At 27.0% G+C, this 23,349-nt stretch overlaps 1 protein-coding gene across 2 annotated transcripts in view; it reads right to left on the reverse strand.

The window, feature by feature from the left end:
* The window catches only part of LOC113385018 (synaptotagmin-7), a 51,125-nt gene that overhangs the window by 1,092 nt on the left and 26,684 nt on the right, over positions 1-23,349 (reverse strand). For both annotated transcript variants that reach the window (XM_026622818.1, XM_026622817.1), the window contains 5 exons: positions 19,891-20,067; positions 18,196-18,276; positions 17,032-17,200; positions 13,678-13,890; positions 7,034-7,214 (listed from right to left, as the gene is read on the reverse strand). In XM_026622818.1, coding sequence (XP_026478603.1) covers positions 7,114-7,214; positions 13,678-13,890; positions 17,032-17,200; positions 18,196-18,276; positions 19,891-20,067 — 741 coding nt within the window. In that variant the 3' untranslated portion in view covers positions 7,034-7,113. The remainder of the gene's footprint in view (positions 1-7,033; positions 7,215-13,677; positions 13,891-17,031; positions 17,201-18,195; positions 18,277-19,890; positions 20,068-23,349) is intronic.

Below are 23,349 nucleotides of genomic sequence, written 5' to 3' on the forward strand. Positions count from 1 at the left end.
ATAAAAATATATGATTTGTGTTCGATTTAATTAATCGTAAATTTAATTAATCCATAATATGTTGAAGTTATATGATTCGATAGATATTCATAATTATATATATATATATATATATATATATATATATATATATATATTTGTATACATATACGTAACTTTTACAATTAGTTAGGGTTTATTTAAATATGTACTTATTTGATATTATATGCGTATTTGTAAAAACAACACATATTTCAATGAATTTTATTTTCAAACAACATTCCAAAAAAATGGATTGGATTAATATTATTAAACTTTATGGATTCATATAAAATTGATAATAAACCGAAATTTTCAGGTTCTGAACACCGCTGCTAAATTAGTCGCTTCAAAATAAAAACCTTATGAAAACAATTCTGCACCTAATTAATTTTTTTGGGTAATTGTACCATATGTAAAAATATGTGGTACATTTCCTCGTCTTGTAGTAATTGTACAACATGCTAATATATGTCGTACATTTACTTGTCCCATAATTGTCATAATAGAAATAATAAGCTTAATATAATTTCTAGCAAATCTTATTCACTTTTATTCGCCTACTATGCAGTAAACAACTAAAAGATTAAGGTCAGCGTTCAGTATGCACATTGGCTAATTTTAACACTGAAATACTTAATCTAACTTATTATTCGCATTCTTTTTTATTTTTTTAATTTCCATATATATAAAAGGCGTTTCATTGATACGATATTTATATGAGTTTTTACACTAAAGATAAACTAAGCTTTTGTTAATATAGTCAGGTATATATATAATTTTGCACCAGGCAATCATTCAATCAACTTAAATATGGTTAAATGTAATAATAAGTCATCCAGATTTAATTAAATTTGATTCATATTCATACAAGGCATGATGACATTAAAGACTTTAACATTTCGAATTAAAGTATATCATATAAAAAAACTAAAATTAACTGAATGTCACGTTTTTGTGTACTTTTTAAAATTATTTGTGTGTTATATCCAATGCAGAAAATTAAAATTGAACTTAAAACGTGTATCACTATTTAATTTTACCCTCGTTCCATTAATTGGATGAAATCCTGCTAAAAACCTTTGTTATATATATATATATATATATATATATATATGTATAGAAAACATGTTATTTTTGTTATATTTGTATGTTAATGGTTAAGTATGGTTAAGTCTGGTTAATGATCAATCGACAAATTTTACGATTATGAATAAAAAAATTCATACTAAACAATTTTTCCAGATGCATTTGATATCTAAGTACGATGATAATATCGCAGTAACGTTTATTACTTGTAACAGCAATTACTTATATTATGAGAAATAGTCAATAAAATAAAATGCCAACTTTCCAATAGTAAAAACATAAACTTCTCTTTCGGGAAGTTAATAAAATTGTTCCAACAAAATTTGCTTTGCGATTTATCAGTCGTATAAGATAACCAAAAAATGTTTCACCTTTCCAAATTTATATACAACTTTATATCTATTTCTGATAAACGTAAACGTATTTATTAAAAACCGACGAAGTAGATATTTGATGATAAATCTACAAATATATTATCGAATGTAAATTTCTCAAAACGCAATAATTCATTTGGCAACTTAGACAAATGATTATCTTTAGCAATGTAAATATATTTGTGTACATTACTTTCAAAAAAAAAAAAATTATCAGTAAATCAGTAAATCAGTAAATCAGTTTTAGATAGTTTTTAATAGAAATTTCAACGTTTATGAAAATAATAAGTTTAATAGCATTTTAAAGCTTTCTTTAAGATACTTTCCTTTAACTATGTTTGAACCATTATATATATATATATATACATATTTATATATATATATATATATATATATATATATATATATTAGGGTGGTCCTTAAAATTTTCATTTTCAAATTTTTTTGCTCCCAGGGGCTCAAATGGTTCCAAATTGATAAAAAACAATTCTCTGAAAGTGTTAGCTCTTAATATTAACGTTTAGATAGAGCGCAATTCAATCAAAGTTTTGTATGAAAATAGCATGGAAAATTTTTCAAAAAATTTAAAAATGTTTTTAGATGTAATTTAGCGAACAAATGAATGAATAAAACTCATTCAATTGCCGCCAAGTTATACCTAAAACATTTTTTTTTAATTTTCAAAATTTTTTCCATGCTATATCCATACAAAACTTTGATTGAATTGCGCTCTATCTAAACGTTAATATTAAGAGCTAAAACTTTCAGAGAATTGTTTTTTATCAATTTGGAACCATTTGAGGCCCTGGGAGCAAGGAAATTCGAAAATGACCATTTTAAGGACCACCCTAATATATATACATATATATGTATCTGATTATACATTATTATAATATGAATGCAGTGATATTAATGACGACTTACAACTATAGCATTTAAAATGTTGTGCGATTACAAAATGACAGACTAGGCTATATCCATTTATAATTATCGTTGCATTATACAATTTTACGGTTATATAAATACAAACACAATCACACACACACATATATATATATATATATATATATACAAATATACAAATATATGTATGCATTGCCCTAGGCCAGGTTCGTGAGCTAAAACTCGATTCAGGAAAGAATAGTGTGAGGAATTACCGATTGCCATTTCACACCGCAGTGTCCGTTTTACAGTACACATTTTTGATCTATATTTCAAGTGTAAATGAACATCGCTACTGCACTATATCAGGTTGTCCAGAGCGCGGGCTTAAACTCACAACCCTGCCCAGACAAGGCAGCGCACACTTATATAGTCGCACAATTTTTTCACTAGTGCGTATGAGCCCACATACACTTTATTCTTCAAAAGATTATGACAATGCAACTCGTTTGTTACTATTTAATAGTAATTTATATTAATCTATTTGATTAAGGTACATTTTAGTACGTTAACCATTATGATAGACAATAAACATTTAGTATTATTACCCATCTTTCATACTTTCTAGTCACTAAAACTTTTTGCCTATTATTATACATTAAGGTAATTTCTTTGTATTGATATTAGGTATTTTCTGTAATATGTGTGTGAAATTGCACAAGATATGGTTTATTAAATCAGTAATATTCAGTTTAATAGAACGTATCATTGTAATTAAACTTATTATTAGTCTATTGAAGAAATCTATTTATTTAATCTTGATGAAGATATAAACTAATCATGAGTTGAAAGTAATATAAGTTGTAAAGTTGTAAAAAAGTAATATTAAATTCAAGGTCACCCAAAGCGTTTAAAATAAATAAATCCGCAAACCCAAAAAAAATTGATAGCAAGATTTCCATTTGATATTTCGTTTGATACATTTTATTACGAAAATCTTTATATTATACGCATTGAATAAGTTTTATCATCGTTTGCTGGTAAAAGCTTTACAAAATTGACAAAACAAAAATATTTTAATAATGAAGTATTGTTATAACTAAGCATATAAAATACTTTGATTTATGTTAAAAAGTTAAGCACAATAACGTTCTAAATAATGGAAATATACACAGTAAAAGTGGCAAATTCTTAGATAAAATAGATATCATTGTTGTGACAACGATTTGTTACGTACTTTTTATCATATATAATGGTACTAAAAACAGTAAAAATGTATGTATTTGCTGCGCAATCAGGCGTTCTCGATATAAAACCTAACCTAAAAAATGCACGAGTCCAAAAAATTACCCATGAGTGCATCTTTCTGATGTGTCATAATAACACATCTGAAAAGTTAGATTTCATGTGTAAAACGCCTGACAGCACAGCAAATACATAGTATTTTGACAGTTGTTAGTACCATTTTATATGAAAAAAGTAGCGCGACTTAGGTTAACATTGGTATATTTTATTGCAGAATGATGCCTCATGTGCATCACCAAGTTAAAAATAATGTAATGTAATATAGCCCTCAAATTTCCTCGAAGTTGCGAAGTTTTGTCATCATCATGTGTTTCTAATTTGAATACTTTAGTGCAAAAAAAAAAAAAATTTGATTCTAGATTTGTTTCGATACAAAACTAACAATAGAAATATGTTATTAACTGTGGTATTACAAATGTTATGAATTTATGAGAAATATCAAATAAATCCTGAGAAAAATGTTATCTGTTCTAAAACGCACGAATTTTGATACCAACTGTTTTTTGTATTAGAGCTCCCATAGAATTAAAAATCTAATAATTTTAAATATGAAATAGTAGGCAAATCATAGTTCTGCAATATTCACTCACCTTAAAGCTCATGAGTTATAAAATACATAATAAATTGATATACAGTTATAAAATCATTAATAAATTGATAAATAGACTATAAACTTCTTATGAAATCTATAGACTCAAAATTATTACATTACAATAATATATACTATTTCATATTTAAAGTATGAATAGTAAAGTATAAAGTATAAATTTACCATATGGGATCAGTATAAATTACTAAACTCTCACAAATTCGCCCAATCAACTTTTTCAATAACATAACAGCAAAAGCTATAAAAAATTCTTGATATCATATCTACATATAAATCTCGTATTTGAAAAGTTAGCGATCCATCAGAGCAATTGTTTATGTAATTCATAATATAACACTAAAGATTTTGACGAAGCTTTTCATGTCATTACACGAATGATGTAAAATGCATAACAATTCTATAGCAAAATGTCATTATACAACATTAATTTAATTTATCACAAATTCGAAATCATAAATATTAGTTTTATTTTAGTTGCAAATAGTAATGTACCTTAAATCTTTAGTTTTATATTCGTCTATAGCTCACATATGACTTTCTATTAGTCTCTACACAGAAAATATATCAAGGCGTATATTTGAAGCATTCATTATTTCTAATGTCGATACAAATTTTTATTACTTTTCATATATAACATTAATATTTTCTTATTTTTATAATAATTTTATGATAATATTAATTAATACAATTATCAAGCCTAAAAATCTAATATAATAATACTGTCAACGATTTTTAATTTTTATAGTCTTTTTAAATGACATATAAAACTGTTTTCACAAATATTTTAGAATTACGTTTTCATCATTCATATATTATGTAGATGTATACTATGTATACACGCTTTAATGTATATATTTATGTTTCTATATATACTTATATAAATATAATATATAATTTTAATATATTTATATACAAAGATCTGATTAAAAGTTCATTGAAAAAAATATATATCAGGTGCGCTAGGATTATGATTAACCATGCATTTGTTTTAAACATTGTTTTGTCTTTTTGATATTTGGTAAATATTCTTATATTGTATTTGATTATTCAAAAAATTCATAAATAAATAAAAGTATAACAAATAAAATATAAAAAAAGATAAATTGCAAATATATAACAAATGCCTTAGTTCTCAACGACAACTTTAAAAAAACTAATCACATTCGATATATAGTTAGCTTTTAATTTTGATTAAAAAATTGTCACAAATCTAGCCGTCATGAAATAATTAAATGCTCGTGCAACACATATGAAACGTTTTTAATGTCTCCATAAAATTTTAAGTCCGTCTGATTATTTATATTTGGATATTAAAATTTTGCATAATTCATAGTTGAAATTCAACTAAAAATTATTCAAAATTTCAATATTCAAATATAAATCCATTAATACTTTAAAAACCTAAAGAAATTTATGTATAATAAATTCTGTGTGATCCAGCCTTTTCTGCTGGATTGATGGCTACTTGTATATGTGAATATTATTATATTTCTGATATAATATTATATTTGAGTAATAATCTGATATGAAATTTTTTTATGAAAAATTACGGAAAATATAATTTTCTTTTGTGAGAATAATGAAATTTAAAAACTCACAGCCAGAGTTTAAAATGGAAAATCAATACAATATTGAATATGCCGAATATACCGAAGAAAAATATAAAAAATGTATTTAATAGTGATTTGCAACGTTCAATAATATTTTCTAATATCGAATATTGATTAATAACAACTTGTTATTTGTGTTTGGCTCGTTAAATTTCTAAAAATAAAATTAAAAAAAAAATAACTCAAAATAAATTTATATAGCTAATTATATATTTTGTGGATGTTTGACTAGGATAGATCGTTAATCGATTTATAAATGACGACTTTATAATTTCCAATCCTTGTCCAAATTTGTGATTATGTTTTAATTTCAAATAAACAAAAATATTTTGAATTGTGTTGAATTCAGCTTGCATTCAAGATAAGTTTCAGTAAATTTCTAAACTATCATATATACTAATATATTTATATTTTGTATTATGTTTATAAAATAGTATATCGCTTCGCTAAAATTCATTATTTTATAAAAAATTATATTATCAAATAATAATCTATTCTGAAAGCCTTTGCACCTTATCAAAATTTATAATAAAAAAGTAAATAATATTGAAAAATCTATCAATGTTTCTCAGTACAAATTGAACATGACGCAAGGTTAATTTGATTAGAAGTATTGAACTTGAATTCACTTCGTTTAATTAATTCTATTATAAAAGTGCATGGAAATCAATAACTTAGTGAGGGCTGATTGCACAAAAACAATTTTAATTAAATACAAACAGAAATAATGTAACTACTTGTATTTAGTACTAAAAATAATTCTTTGATCCATTGAGTACTGATACTTCGATGTAATAGAAGTTTCTTTTTAACATAAATTATTTTAGTGTAATTTATACTTCAAATTGTTAATTCTAGTTAATTCTAATATATATGCAATAAAAAAAGTGTTAATCGATGGATTTTGCACTAATATATTGTATATTATATCAAAAATTAATGAAAGTCTATACGAATTTTATAGTATAATAAAAAAATGACTATTATTAAATTTGTATTTGCACAATCAGTCCTCAATAACCCAAACCAAAATTAGTGTTAGTCTAGAATAACGAAAATTAGTATTAGTATAGAATAAAGATAATAAATAGTTTAAAACATAACTATAGTATTATAAATAGGATTAGGATTATTATATTACATACCCAAAATTTCTCAAAAATATAAATTCGTGCTGACCCTCGAACATACATATGTGATTTCGTATTTTTAAAGTAATCTTAACTTATTCGGGCTTTAACCTGTGCCATTGAACGATGGTTTGTCGAGGTTTCGTGATCATGTCTTGCCAATGTTTCGTTTCAGATGCCCCTGAGCCATTTTTACCTAGAAAGATAATTTTTGTTAGAAACAAATTACTTAAAATTATCTATAATTGAAGAAACTGGAAAATGATTTTATGAAGTAAAACTTCTTTAGGCGCAACCATGGTGTAAAACTGTGAGAATGCTACGGAAATTGCGTTACGCCGTCGTGTGAATAGAGATCTGTCGTTCTATGCGTACCGGCATCAACATTGTATGCGTACCGATATCAACAAGGAAATCGACATAGATAAATAAACATTTTAAAATTACATCGTAGCACAAATCTTGATTTAATGAAAAATGTTTTATGAATCAGAAAAATATTTTAGCCTGTTTCCCGTAAATAATTAAAATGAAAATAATAAAACAAATGAAACATTTGTGCCGTGTGCTAAACGTAAGTTTATTGAAATAATTTCTATATTATTCATAGCTTTTATAAATCTTTGAAGTTATTAAAATGAAAAATATTTTAAGCAAGACAGATTTTATAGCTGCTCAAAGAATGAGATTATATCGCTAGCGAAGAAGTAAAAAACCTAGTAGGGTGGGTGGCATCGTGCCTTAAGGCAAATTGCTAGAACTTCCCGTACCGTAACGAAATGTTCGAAGAATACTGAATGTTTTCAAATAGATTATTATAAATATTGTAACATTGTCTAACATTTATAAGAATTATATAAACTGAATTGCAAAGTTGAAATTACTTGTTTAAAGTATATTAGAACTATAGTCAGAATTGAAAATAAAATCTGAATTATTTTCGATACACAAAAAATTAAAAAAAAAAAAAAAAAAATTGAAACAAAAATTTTTTTGCAGAATCAATTATTTTGTTAAGACAAGCAGAAAGTTCTTTGAATCATTCAAATCGGACGCTTAGTTCTCTCAAAAACTGCCATTTTTTACATATTTAGCTTTGTATCTTCGAAATGGCTGGGCCTGCTATTGCCAAAATCTAATAAACACTTCTCCCAATCATTCCTAATTGAATGTTTTTTAGATCATTCAAATCGGATACTCCGTTCTCTCAAAAAGTCGATTTTTATTTTCTGCACTCTTTGCTCCGTATCCTCGAAACGGCTGGACCTGCTTTTTCCAAAAACTAATCAGCTCTTTTCCCTATCGATAGAAATCGAATGTTTTTTGAACCATTCAAATCGGTTGATCCGTACACCCGAAAACGTGGGCGAAAATTTGTATCCATACATACATACACACACACACACACATCCATTTTTTCTGAAGTATGCCAAAATGTTCAGAAACCTTCAAAACGTCGAGAAATGTAAAAAATTTCAATTCCGATTTTCGGCCCATTACAATAACTTACCCTACGGGAAGTTAAAAATCAACCAGTCAATAAATGTATGTTAATTTCAATTACACGAAGTTTTTCGAACACAATTATTACATGATTGTTTTCAAATAATATACATATTTTTAATGCTATTATAAATTGTTAATTTATAATTTATTATTATATAAATGCGTATAATGGTTGGCACTATAAATGTGTGCATCACGAGTGTTACCATATTGCTAATAAACATTATTCAAAATTGTTATATGATGTATTTATTTACAATTGAAATGCCATCCTGTGATAACAAAAACGTTTTACTTCAAATGCGTGTGAACTTTACGCGCACTCTTTTTTCATATCTTTACCTTTCAAAGGTTTCTGAACATTTTATCATACCTAACAAAAAATGTATGTATGTGTGTGTGTATGAATGTATGTATGTAATAGGATACTCATTTTCATCTCTGATTTCGAAAGCATGGATCAACCGATTTGAATAATTACAATTAAAAAAAATACTAATAATTTGGTATCCCAATGGTTAACCTATCCATATTTTGATTATTTTATTATTAAAATTTATATATTAGGGCTGATATATTATTCAATTAGATGCAGCAATGCCCTTCAGAAAATAGCCCTACACGTTATCCTTTGAAAATTTTATGAGCACAATAGCTCACAGAAATAAAAAGTGAATAGACGATAGTTTTGAAAAAAAAGTCTAGTCGTTTCGACACCAATATTTGATTAAATATTGGTGTCAAAGATTTATTAACATTATTATACATTATTGTTAACATTTAATTTAATAACATTTAATATACATATTAAAGACAAATGAGATTAACTCTAGACAAATATTTCAAAGTTCAGGTGAATGCATCGAATTTTATCGAGAGATAAAAAAAGTATAATATGTGAACTTTATAAACTGTTTTAATTTTAAATAGACGAATTTATTAGAAACCGAGTGTAGATATGAATTTTTCTACAAAATTTGGAATTTTCACTCGAATTGTCGGAATATTTACTCACAGTTATTTGTTGACCAAACTTTACACTTTTAATTATTTGGAACTCAAACTTTAGTAAAACCCTTACTTTTTCTACACGCATAAACAATGACAATCGAGAGTTTCTATTTCTGAATAATTGAATTAATTCATTTCCAAGAATTTCGATCAATCAACTCAGAGTTATTAATTTTAGGCATGCATACTTATATAAGTGCTACATCTCCACTACACACGTACTTTTTAATTCCAAAATGATAAGAACTCTTCGAGACATATCAGGACATTTCTATTTTTTATTTTCGATTTATTCTATGGGACTTTAATGAAATTCTATAAGCATTACAAGACCACTTTATTTTGCCGACCGCTTTTCTCCGTCATGTTGTTCAAAATAAATTTTATATGGTATATTTGCTGAAGTTTCGTCTACCAGTATATAAGGTAATAATAACATGTTATAGTAGTCACATAGAAAAAGTATATAAAGAAGCTATGAAGTTTGAATTTTCTAGCATGTATTTTACTAGAGCTAACTATATCACGTGCCATATAGAACATATAGGTAAATGTGGAACAAACAATGTTGTGAGTATAACTTAATACAATCATAATTTAAAGTAAAAAAAAATACAAAAATAATAATGTAACCCATGAATTATGTAAATCTATTGTTTTTTATAATCAAGAACCACATAACCTTGCTAAAGTCAGGATGATAAAAGTGGATACTAATATTTTGTTACGAAAATTAAAAATTCGTTTAATATTTTATACATATTATACTGTAAGCTCAGCTTCAGCATAAAATTAGTAAAGTGCATAGCTCAAGACATATAGTAAAATAATGGTGGACAAATTCTATTTTTAAATGCGTTAATAAAATATGCTATAAAATTTACAAACGATGAAGAAATACAAATATCGCAAAAAGAAACATTTCTACAAAATCTTTATTGCAAATGAAGTGGCAAATATGCGAGTAACATTAATTGTTATGCAAATAAATAATTGAGAACCTTGCACACTAGTCAATGCAAATTGATAATTTTTGCTGCCGATGTATTAATTAAAATTAGAACTGATTAATAATTTTGATTAGAAAAAGAAGATGATATTTATTTTGCGAACAAAATCTGTGAAGACATTGAATCATTGTATATGAGAAATAAAAAAAAACAAATAGTTAATTAAACCATCTTTCAAATTTTCTTTCGTTTTTAAATTTGCAGGTTTATAGTTGTATATGAAACTAAATAGAGATAAGCAAGTTTATAGTCAAATAATTATATCTCATCATAAAAAGCTTGAATTTAGATGAAATTTTCTGAAACTTTGAATTGTTTCTCTCCGCATTGTTTCTGTTCTGTTTGTTAATTCCATTTGTGTCTCACTCAAAAAAGTTGTCTAATTAGTCCAGATAAAACAGAACAAATAAAAGTTGCAAATTGAAAATGGAAGAAAGATTATTAATTTAATAAACCAGAAGGAAAACATTTTTTGATACTGAACAAGTCCACGAATTAAACATACAGTGTTCACAATTTGAAACAATAGTTTCATTTCATATTAGTTTCATAATAGGTTTGTATATATATATATATATATATATATATATATATATATATATATATATATAACATTGTCAAATAAATGAAAAGCCTATATACAACCATTATGAATTCGTTTTGAATGTAAATGTTAATTTAGCCCACGTGCACAATCGGAATATCGATTTGATACAAGAAATTCTATCATTTCATTTAGAAAGTTGATTAAAACTTTTTCCCTCACAGCTCGGGCTCCTTTGAATGTTTTAATTTCCTGTTAAAGGCGCAAGAATCGATTTTAGGGCTTGATTAGTCTTCATTTCATTTGGGGACCTCATAAAACTTGATACTATTTAATTTTACGAGATATAGTCGTGTATTGGAATTTGTAAGTAGCGGTAAGGTGTCCAAGTAAGGATACTTTTTCACGGATATTGCCTCAATATAAAGATTAAGTTTTGATTAACTAGTAGTAATGATATCAACATCACATTATCAGGTATTGAAATTGTAATTTAAAATATTATAAAAATAAATATACATAATAAAATTAGATATGAGTTTCTCCTTGGAATTTTGGTTATAATTTCAGATATTTCATGTCATATATACATATTTTCAAAACATGCTAAATTATTAATGTAATGAGTAAACGCCGATGACCGATGGATTCTAGTATCAGCAAATGAACCATAAAAAATCAAACAAACTTATGTTTTTGTGTTTTCAAGTACTATTATATATATTACATATAAGAACAAATCTTTTATATCAATCATAATATATAAAAAAATAAATTTTAGATAGTTATATCTCTTTGGTCCGATATTTCACTTACCGTCGATTGGTTTGTGTGAGAAGAGTCTATGAAATAAATTACGACGCGTATCGAAATATTACAGTTCTTGAATTAATGAAAGGAAAGCGTTTTAATTAAAGTAAGAATAAATGGAATTTATACTCGGATAGTTTGTGAAACGTAATTATATCTACGACGTAAATGCACTGGGTTGTACACGTTCACGTTTTATGACAAAGAAATACTAAAGTACTAAAATATAAAACTTTAAAGCCTTTAGATTATTCTTGCCTATTTAAATACGCGTAGGCATATATAAAAATTAAAATATATTGCCTAAAAAATACTTGAGAAAAATATCAAGTGTACAACTCTTGATCAACTTGACTTTACGAACTAGGATTCTCGAAATAGAAATTTTTGTTCTGAGATTTCATTACAGCAATATAAAACCAGTTCAGCTGGAGAGTTGTTCTTCGTTTAAAGTGTAGAAATAGATCAAATCTGTCATAACTATTATTACTAATATATAAAATAAAATACAGCTTGATTAGTTAATCGTAATGGTAAATGAGCACGAATCAACCGAATTGAATAATTAAAAAAAAAAACCATTGAATTCGTATTGACGAGGAAACGTGCTCATTAGTTTTTAGCAAAGGCAGATCCAGCAGACGTTTCGAAGATACGAGGCAGAAAGTGCCATAATTTTTTGAAAGAATGGAGCGTCCGATTAGAATAATTCAAAAAACATTTTACTTATATTGGACTGAAAAATTGATTAATTGATTTTTGGGAAGGCAAGCCCGACGGCTTCGGAAAACCAATAAAAATGGTAAAAGAAAAAATGCCATTTGGCAGTGAAAAGTGATCATTATACATGTGCACATCAGATTATCAAATAGTTTGCGGAGATTTTATAAAGACGAGTTTACTCGTCAATGAAAACTTTTCCACTTCTCCACCAGTATATATGTTAATCACAGTAAACTCGTTAAATAAAAATAAATGCTATAGCCTAATAATTATAATAATAACTCAATAAGTCAATTTACTGAATATCACATGAAAATCGATAGCGTTTCAACTAATTAGTGCAAGTTGATAAGGCATAATTATTACTCCAGTTAATGGAGCGTTCTGGGTCTGAATTTTTTTTACTGTGCTCCAATTTGCATAAAATTTTGCAATTAGTTTTTTCTTACCCCAAAACACCACTTTATCAAGATTTTTATTGACATTATTTTGTTCATTACATGATTTTGGTTAAAATGTATATTTTAGGAGATATTTGCAAAAAAGTAAACGCCAAAAATATATGAATTTTTAGTGGCCAGTAACTTGAAAAGTATTAGTTTTTTTGAAAAACTTTAAAAGACATTGTTTTCTTATAATTAGATATCCTATCGATATCTGACGTTATTTTGGAAAAATAAAATTACACAACTGAGAAGGGGTGTCATCTCTCCGGGGGGTGGTGGCGGCGTCCAAATTATTTTCACTTGTGAACTTGAGGGTAAGATGAACCTAATACCAAAATCGGAGCACAGTAAAAAAAATTCAGAGGTTATACCTTTTTTTTTGTCTTCGTTTACTGCACTATATATAGAATCACAGAAAAAATCAAAGATAATAGGTTGTCAAATATCTCCCTTCCGCCTTTTTGTATTATAAACCAAGAACAAAAAAGCGGAAGGGAGATATTTGACAACCTAATATAAAAATGTGTTTCTGAGCATAAGCCAGAAATAAGTGTCAATTTTCGAGGATTAAAGCAATATCATCGAAATCTAATATCCCTGTATTGTTACCTGCTAACAATATCCTCCCTATCAGTTCGTTCCGTCCAATATTGTCGAAGTCCATGACCATGACATCGAGGGAGCATTCGCGAATCTTCTCCCACGGCACGTTGAAGCTGAACGAATCGTTGAACACTGGATTAAGGGTGCATTTGAAGATAGCTGTTTTACGTTTCTCGACGCGTTTGTCGGAGAACTGCAGCCATACTTTTACGTACGGATCTGAAATTCAAAACACATATGCTAAAATATATAGGTTCGAGGAGATTAGGGTTTTATGGATGCACTATCATAATGCATAAAAGTTTGAAAGAGTTTGTACTTTGTTCATAAACTTATAGTTTTATTATACTAATAATGCGCATTGCATAAATATACACACACAGACAAATATATATATATATATATATATATATATATATATTAAATGTTAAGTATGAACAATACAACACTCACATTTTTAACACACACTTTATTTGGTAATTACAGACTATTTCTGTAACTTCTGTTTGAAACGTATTCAGTATATGGCTTAATATTTTTTTTCAAATCAACATAAATTGTATAGTGTAAATGTAACATTAACCCTTTCGACTCCCTTTCAGACCATGGTATGCCTCATCTTCAGTGTAATTTCAAAACAATTACTTATATACTACACATTCTCTAATACTTTATTTAAGTTTCAGTTAATTTTTGAAAATACAAAAACATCAACTATCACATGCAAAGCTTGACACAGTGCTAAAACATGTGAAACATACAGAAATATTTTAAACAAATCTTTAGTATCGACATGATGGATATTACTATAATGTAAACAAATGGAGTGAATATATATATATATATATAGAAGGGGAGTGATAGTATATTGACTTAATTGTCGAAAAAAAATCTCACATTGTTTAGAAATTATGACCTTTGATTTGCAATCCAAAGCTTTGGTGAAATTACAACCCATTTTCGATTATTGTAGTTCATTTTTATTTATTTTGTTAGTTTAAACTTGGGAACTGTAACAGTGAATAACATTTCCAGGACCACAGTAAAGAAAAATACCATAATTGCCCAAGTTTTCAAGAATTAAGGCGATTTGTTAAACTATGAAATTAAAACTTACGTTTTGGTAAAACCTTTCTTTAGAAAAATGTACTAGAGTTTGTTGGCAAGTTTCATACAAAATTGGCACATTTATTCAGAATTGTAAAATTATAAAATTGATAATTTAATATTGGAAAATTTCGAAAAAAAACCTAAAATAACACGATACCGGCTAAAGCATTTTGCTCAGGTTTGTGATAGGACATTATAATAGATAGTATAAGAATGAAATACAATAAAATTAAAAATCTCGCTCAATTTTTTTAAACACAAAACACAAAAAGTTTGATAAAAATACTCTTCGCTTCAACACCATACTAGTGAAAAGAACAAAATTATATTATTTTTCACCAACATGATTCTATCTTGATTTTATTTTATTCTTACAGGTTTTGGCAGTTAATATTTACTAGAAAATACATATATCAACTAAAATTGGAAATTCTTTGAAAATCTGTATTGAAGTCGTTAGATTTAATATAATTATCATAAGACAGCACACATTCGACCTTGGCATTGTTTTGGCAAGGTTTTTAATAGATATCCATCCAGTTTTATCAAAATAAATTTAAATAAACATCCTTATAAATTTAAAGTCTTAATTTGTCGCTTCTTCAATAGATAATTAAAGAAAATAATATAAAAATAAAACAACTTTTTGAGAATTTATGAAATAATCCACTAAAAATATTAATTTCAATAAGATTAACCAATGTTAGAAAAATTACAAATACAATGAAATACATAGAATACCATCAACATAAAAAAAAGAATTTTTATATTCTCAAACAAATAAAAAAATAAATTATAAAGATCTTAAAATACAAATAATTCAAAAACAACTACGAAGCTTATACAATGAGCAAAAGGCTTAGCAAAAGATTTATTAGTTGAACATAATTCTATTTCATTTTTGATAACCGAAGTTTTACTTAATTTTATAGTTTCCAGCATCTATATATATATATATATATATATATATATATATATACATATAATTACTTAAGTTTCGATTATTATGTGAAAGCGTGAAAAGAGCATTACGTGGTACAGTGAGTCAATATAAGATGAGATACGGAAAACAGCATCGCAACAAGAATATTAAACATAGTCAGATCCAATTCGCAAATTTGCTGATGTGGGGTTTTTACTTATATTCATCAAGAATGTATATATGGAGTTTTGTGAACCTAATGGTATTTGGGTACTAATGCTGCCTGTGCAAAAAATGTTAATCGTGACGAAATCCGGCAAAATTAATTTATATGTCATTAGAGCGCTTCCGGAACCGTTGATAGCAAAGGTTACACAATACAGGTTCAAAAATGCAGGAGTATGTATACTTAAATTAAAAGAATTTCAAATAATATATTCCACAAATGAAACTAAAAATAAATAGAAATCTTATAATACCGCTACTGGGTGATTCAGAAAATTTTCAATGAAATATAACGTATTTTTAATAATGTACAAAATAATTAAAGCGTTGTCCCAGTTTTTCACGATTTGTTGCAAATTTTATACAAACATTTAATTTTTTATGATTTTGTAAATATTCCAAATCATAATAATAATGAATTAAACAAGCCAATTTTTTACGAATTCAATAAGCCAATAATCCGCATATAATATCTATATGTGAATAGTAAATAAAAATCGTAGAAATTGTTCATACAGACAATTGTGCATTTATTATGACTTTGCCTAAGAACAGTTTCGATTTGAATATTCTTATTGAACATGAAGTAACTGAGTAATTGTTGGTTAGTTTAAATTGATAGTCGAGGTATAAAATTTTTCGAGAAAAATATCATTGTAAAAACCAAAATATTGAATTAATCTTACATTTACACTATACACTTTATGTTGATTTGAAAAAAATATTAAGCCTCAGTATACGTTTCAAACAAAAATCTTTACAAAATCCTAATCAGTTAGTGGAAATTCTAGCTTATATTTTTTTTAGAATATATTCACACACACATACAATTTCCTATTTTAAATTAAATGATTCAGAATGACTTCAAATGTAGAGAATGCGAGTCGAATTTTCTGGATAAAACATAAACTCTCTCGGAAAGTTGATAATGTCTATAGAACTTCTAATTAAAAACATTGAATTGAAATACACATCCACTGAAATTAAGCAGACAGACGGTGCCTAGAATAGAACCCTACTTAAATATGAACGAGTTTCCTAAATAATAAAAGGTTTTCTATTATCAAATTCTGCGTAATGTAGCCGAAGGTAAATATATTTACCTGATTTGCCATTAATATCCTTGGCTTTCAGGTTTCGCGCTTTGAGTAGACCCAACGTCAGTATGCTGTTACTGGGATGATAGCACAGAGAACAAAGTAATTCACCACATTTATCTTTTGCGGGAGGCTTAAGCGCCTTCCAAAACGACGGTTTTTCACTGAAATCCACCTAAAATTGATAGAAATTGTATTAACGTTAAATTCAATTCAAAATTACATATTGATTAGTTTTTATCCATGTGTTCTTTCGATTATTGAATGATAGAAAGATGCTTGGAACAAAAACTTGGTAGGACTGAAAGAGAAAAATTTGCATGCAAATAAAAAATGCTAAATTCTGGTCTCTATTGTCAACTACTATATCGTTTAATGCCGGCTCTTACTGATCAGAAACAGCCTGAATTGGATAACAGTAAAGGTGTTGTGACACCTCACTATAGTAAGTTACTAGAAACTTCCTTGGCGCTTGGTTAAAAAGTTTTAATGTATCCCCCCATACAGACTAACAAGGAAAAAGCAGATACTACTATCGTTTACTTACAATGGGAAATTTCTTCAGTATAGCAAATTTAAGGAAGATTGTGAAAACCGTTTATTACAGTTTTTAAATGAGATCTCTGTAAAAGAGGCATTTAAGTTACCCTTAATGTGGTGGGAAACCATATAACAAACGGTATACAATACGAAAAACGTATAATAAAATGTTGGTATTTATTTGAAAATAATAGATAGTTTTTCACATTTATATACATATTAAATTAGAAATATAAACATACAACACTCGTTTTGCGTTATTTATTGAAAATTTTAAATTTCACAAACGTTTTGTGTCTCGGTTTATTACATCGTAAGTGTAATATATTCTATACTTAATCAAATATGTATATTCATGTTATCTGAAGTAAGATCTATGAAAAAATAGTATGTGAACATGTGTTATTGTTAAACAAAATTAAAAGATAGGATAACTTGAAAAATAGGTAAAATATATTTAAAAATTTGGAATATTTAATGAATAGTCCAAAAAGTGTGTTGCGTGTTCATGTTTCAAATTTAATATTCCATCCACTCATAATACTTTTGATATACACATATGAGAAAATACATGCACATAATTTTGTAGATACCATATTATTTTCCGCTACTCGACATTGAATCACTTACCTGGCACAAAGGCAAGAATACTTCTCCTATGGAATCATCTCTCGAGAATCTGTCGTAATCAAAAACGTGTAAATGCAGAACCTGTAAAATACAATTGAATAAATTTAATTCAATTCCATTGCTACGAACAAATATTTTTTCAACGCTTATGTAAACAATTTGTTTTATTACATTTACAATTAACAACAAACATTTTATTATATATTTATAGAAAGCGAATATTAATGGAATTCGACAAAGGAAATCGATTGAACATTCGTTTTGCTGTATACACATTTTAATTGCAGTGTTTAACGTTTTTTGTTTTGGATAATAAACACATCATATTAATTGCTTATTGAAAATAAATTATGTTTTATAGACTAGTATTAATATTTTTATTTTAATGTATGTTCCAATTCTGCGGTAAAAAAGATCAATGTTATGGTTATGCTCTTGTTCGGACGTATTTTCATTTTATTATAATGGCCAAGAAGGCGACAATCTTCATGGCATTGAGCTTTTACCCGAAACGGTTGCTACCCCTAGTAGAGGGGGACTAATTTGATGGAACTAATCGTTTACTTAAAAAAATAGTGACAAATCAATAGTATACCAACAAATCAGTGTTTAATACAGTCCACGGCTACAAGGGTTAAATTACCCATCAACCTGAGTTATCGAAGGAGAGTTTTAATACATTCCGTGACGCACATACAGCTATGTTATGCTGTATTTTTCATATAAAATGGCACTAAAAACTGTCATAGTACTAAATTGTCAATAGTATTAAACACTCGATAGTGCTAAATACTAGCAACATCTATGCAGTCAGACGTCAGGTAAAAAATGCAGTGTATTTGCTGTGCAGTCAGGAGTTTTAGATATTAGGTTGTCAAATATCTCCCTTCCGCCTTTTGAATAAAGAGCAAAAAAGCGGAAGGGAGATATTTGACAACCTAATATAAAACCTATCCTAGAGAAGTCAATCATCAAAAAAGGATGTTCTTATTAATACATCTTTCTGATGTGCCTTAACAGATGAGGGAACTTAGATTTAATGTAATAAACGCCTGATCACAGAGAAAATACATAGCATTTTGACACTTTTTACTACCATTTTGTATGAAGAAAGCAGGGTAATATAACGTGGCCATATCATTGGTTTATTTTACTGCTGAATTGGCCAATCATTCTGCAACCTATTAGATAGAACAATGAGCAGAGATTGAGAAAAAAAGAGTCACATTATAATTTGATTATAATAGATAATCCTAACGGAGAATCTATTAAGAGTATAATAAAAACCAAAAACAAGAAGGAAAATAATACAAATGCTAAGAAAGGAAAAATCATATGAAAATCACTAAATGAGATCAGTAGCCCTTCCGAGTACACTTGACTGACTAAATCGTTAGAATGGAGGTCGATTCTGCTCATATAATTGCAAGCGGATAATTTTATAAATAATAATGAGAAATAAAAAAAAATCCCATGCATAATGATCAAAGTTCATTAAACAATTTGATCTACTCAAAAATATTTTATCTGGAATTATCATACAGAAACGTATGAATAATTCTATCATTCTTATAAAATCAATCATCATATCCAAACTTAAGTGTATGCCGACAAGTATGATCATGTTCACGTAGAGGCACTTTGCACAGTAAGTTATATATAAAGTTTGTTTCGAAATGACAAGAGCATTCTTACCCTAGACTGCAACTTCTGTATCGGAAAACCTTCAAAGTAGAAAGTTTCGTTCCATCTAGGGTTGAGCGTCCGACGTTTTATTTTAGTTTCCAGCCTGTGTTTTTTGTCAGGCAATAGAGTGACTCTGACGTACGGGTCCGACGTACCGGAAAGATCTTTTGCAGGTAGCTCTTTGCCCTGAATAAAAGAAAAAAATGTCCACATGAATTATTCAACATTTCAGTTATACAAGTAAATTCAATTTATTTGCTCGTTGCAATGTAATCAAAGAATAATGGCTGATTCTGTGATCAATATACTACGGATACAGTTATGTTGAAGTCAAATGAAGATGTTTGTAACTAGCGGTGCAAGGCATTGTGCCTTAAGAAAAATTGCTGGAACTTCCCGTACCAGAATTAATAATATTCGAGGAAAAAAATCAGTAATCAATAAATATTGATCAATGATTGATAACAATTGTTTTAAACATTTTCAAATAAATAATTATAATCACTACATATTTTATCGTTCATAAAATATACAGTGACAACCTTATTATTGCCCAAAACACTTGAGAAAGTTTATATTAGCAATAAGTGCTGAATAAATCCATCTGAGAATATATTGCTTACGACTAGAATAACGAATTTGAAATATTTACATTTTCAAACTGGTTTGTAAGTTTAAATTTCATATTTTAAGTATAAAGCTTTGTATATTTTTGAAAAAAAAAAATTCTGGAAATTTTGTAATTAGCTTGAACCGTATAAGTGAACTTCAAGAATTAACAATCTTGTTGAAACCCAACAAACTTGTAACAAAATCAGTACTCATTTTTGAAAATTTTATCAAATATCTTATAATTTGATGTGCATATGACTAATGATAATTTCTCACCGCCAAACACCAATTTTTTTCACTTTTTCCTCTGTATCTATGAAACCGCTAGACCTGCCTTACCAAAAATTTCACAAATTCCTTATATCGTCAATACAATTAACATGTTCTTTGAATCATTCAAATCGGATACTCCGTTCTCTCAAAAATTACCGTTTTTGGCACTTTTTGCCCTGTATTTGAACCAAAAACTAATCAGCATGCCCTCTAATCAATAGGAGTCGAATGTTTTTGGATAATTCGAATCGGTTGTTTTGTGCGCCCGAAATCGTGGATGAAAAATTGTATCCACACATTTTTCTAAGGTATGCCAAAAGTAAAATTGTGCCCCATAGATTTATGGAGTTGAAACGATAATGTAAACCATATTGTTTAATATTACAAAGTTAACATTATATATACAGTATACATTATATTAGCGTTATATTACATTTTTTTAGTTAGTATGCAATTTAATTCAGTTTAATGTTGAAACACGTTTTTTATCTACAAAAACTAATAAAATATAAGTAGGAATCCTGCTAGGAATAATGATATTTACTATAATTATATACATAGTTTTTATAAAATCATCTAAAAGACACGTATTTTTATAGAAATATAAAATGGTTAAAACCTTATTAAGAAATAATGTAAAACTCAAAGCATGTTATCAATTGTAAACAGAGCGATTGTAAAAAAATTGTACCTCCCATATGAATTTGAATAATCATGCAGCGTTGTCATATAATTTACACACTTTATCATGTTAAATTAAAAAGTTTGCATGTATGTATGTATGTATGTATGTATGTATAGTATATATATATATATATATATATATATATATATATATATAGTTATATATATAATGCACATTTGCATTAATCATGTGCATATATTCAACTCTATAAAACATTTTTTTACTGAGAGCACTACCCTCTGAACTATTTATAACTGGCGAATATTATACGTTATTCCAGTTGCAACTAAATTTAACTTATGTGCTTGGTTTTTTCATAAAATTAATTTTATTAAAATATGCAACTCATGTTGAAATATACGTTTCTACAAAATATCTGAAAATTAATGTATGAGCAAAATAAGCTTCAAAACGTAATTAATGAATAAAATTAATTAGAAATATATTTTTATAATAATTCTCTCCTCAAGACTTTAACTAATAAAATTATAATTATTATATTAGATTAAAAAAAAACAGTATTATTGTTTTTTTAGATTTTAATGATAGTAAATATAAAGATATGACCGTCAAATACATTTTATTGAATGTTGTATATTTATTTCAAGAACATATATAGTAAAGTTATGTTTCAAACAGTATATATTACGAGTATATATACAGCATGAGACAACATAATAGTAATAATGAATTATTCATTATAGTAATTTTTTACAGAAGTTGACATTTTTATTATTGAAAGAAAACATAAATAAATTTTACATCAATTTTCAAACAAAAATAGTTTTAACTGGATAAAATTACCATTATAAAATATATGATATCAATTTAAATGCAGGGATTCGAGAAGAATTTCTAGATTTTTCAGACCATTCGCCATGGTAATTTGAAAACTAGACCATATATGTTTCGTAAAAACGCATTAAATATTAACTCATTAGTCGCATTAAGTATGAATATACAACATGTCATAATATTAATCCTTTAAAAATAATTAACATCAAACGGTTAAACGAAATAATCCATTACCATTTTCTACGTTTAATGTAAAAACAAATATTGCGCAAGCATAATTAAATCACAAATGAAAATTTAATTCCGCGAAATAGTTTAAAATGAGTCCATAAAAATGATGTTTGAAATCCTCGAAAAAGATATAACAATCGCAAAAAATCGAAAAAAAATGTTTATATATCATCATGTTTCAAAAACTTCTGAACATTTTGGCACACCTTAGTTAAATTGTTGTGTTCGTAAGTGTGTGTGTATGTACGTATGTAATATGTATGTATGTATGTGTGGATGCAATCTATTATGCAGAATTTCTAGAGCACAGATCAACCGATTTGAATGATTCAAAAAAATTTGATTCGTATTTGGCATTTAAAAATGATCAGACGTATGCAAAGCAAATTATCAGATAATTTATAGAGATATTAATAATCAGTACAAATTTTGTTGATATCTCTATTAATTCCGTATCAAGATTTATAATGTTTAATCGTTAGACTGTGACGCAGCAAAAAAAAATTAATGATAAAAATGTTAAACTACGATAGGAAAGTTTTAGCAATTTGCCAGCAAGATGCCATTCACAACTAGTTAAATTTATTAATTTATTGATGAATTCAAAATCGTGAAACTTTAAAACGTAATTAATGAATAAAATTAATTATATCATTATCTTTTTAATTGTTAAACGAAGAAGATCTCATTGGACTCAGCAATATCAACATCACACTCAAATATTGTCAATTTAGCTTATAGGAATTCTTATGTATTTCTGATTGCTGAATAAAACAGAGTTTAAAAAAAAATCGCGAAACAAATCTTCACTATGAGTTTTAATGTGCATTGTGATTCAATTTTTATATATATTAAACGTTATATGTTGTAAT

Source organism: Ctenocephalides felis, unplaced genomic scaffold, assembly GCF_003426905.1.
Source record: "Ctenocephalides felis isolate EL2017-DRISC unplaced genomic scaffold, ASM342690v1 CF-g0.4_SCAFFOLD_03571, whole genome shotgun sequence".
NCBI lineage: Eukaryota > Metazoa > Arthropoda > Insecta > Siphonaptera > Pulicidae > Ctenocephalides > Ctenocephalides felis.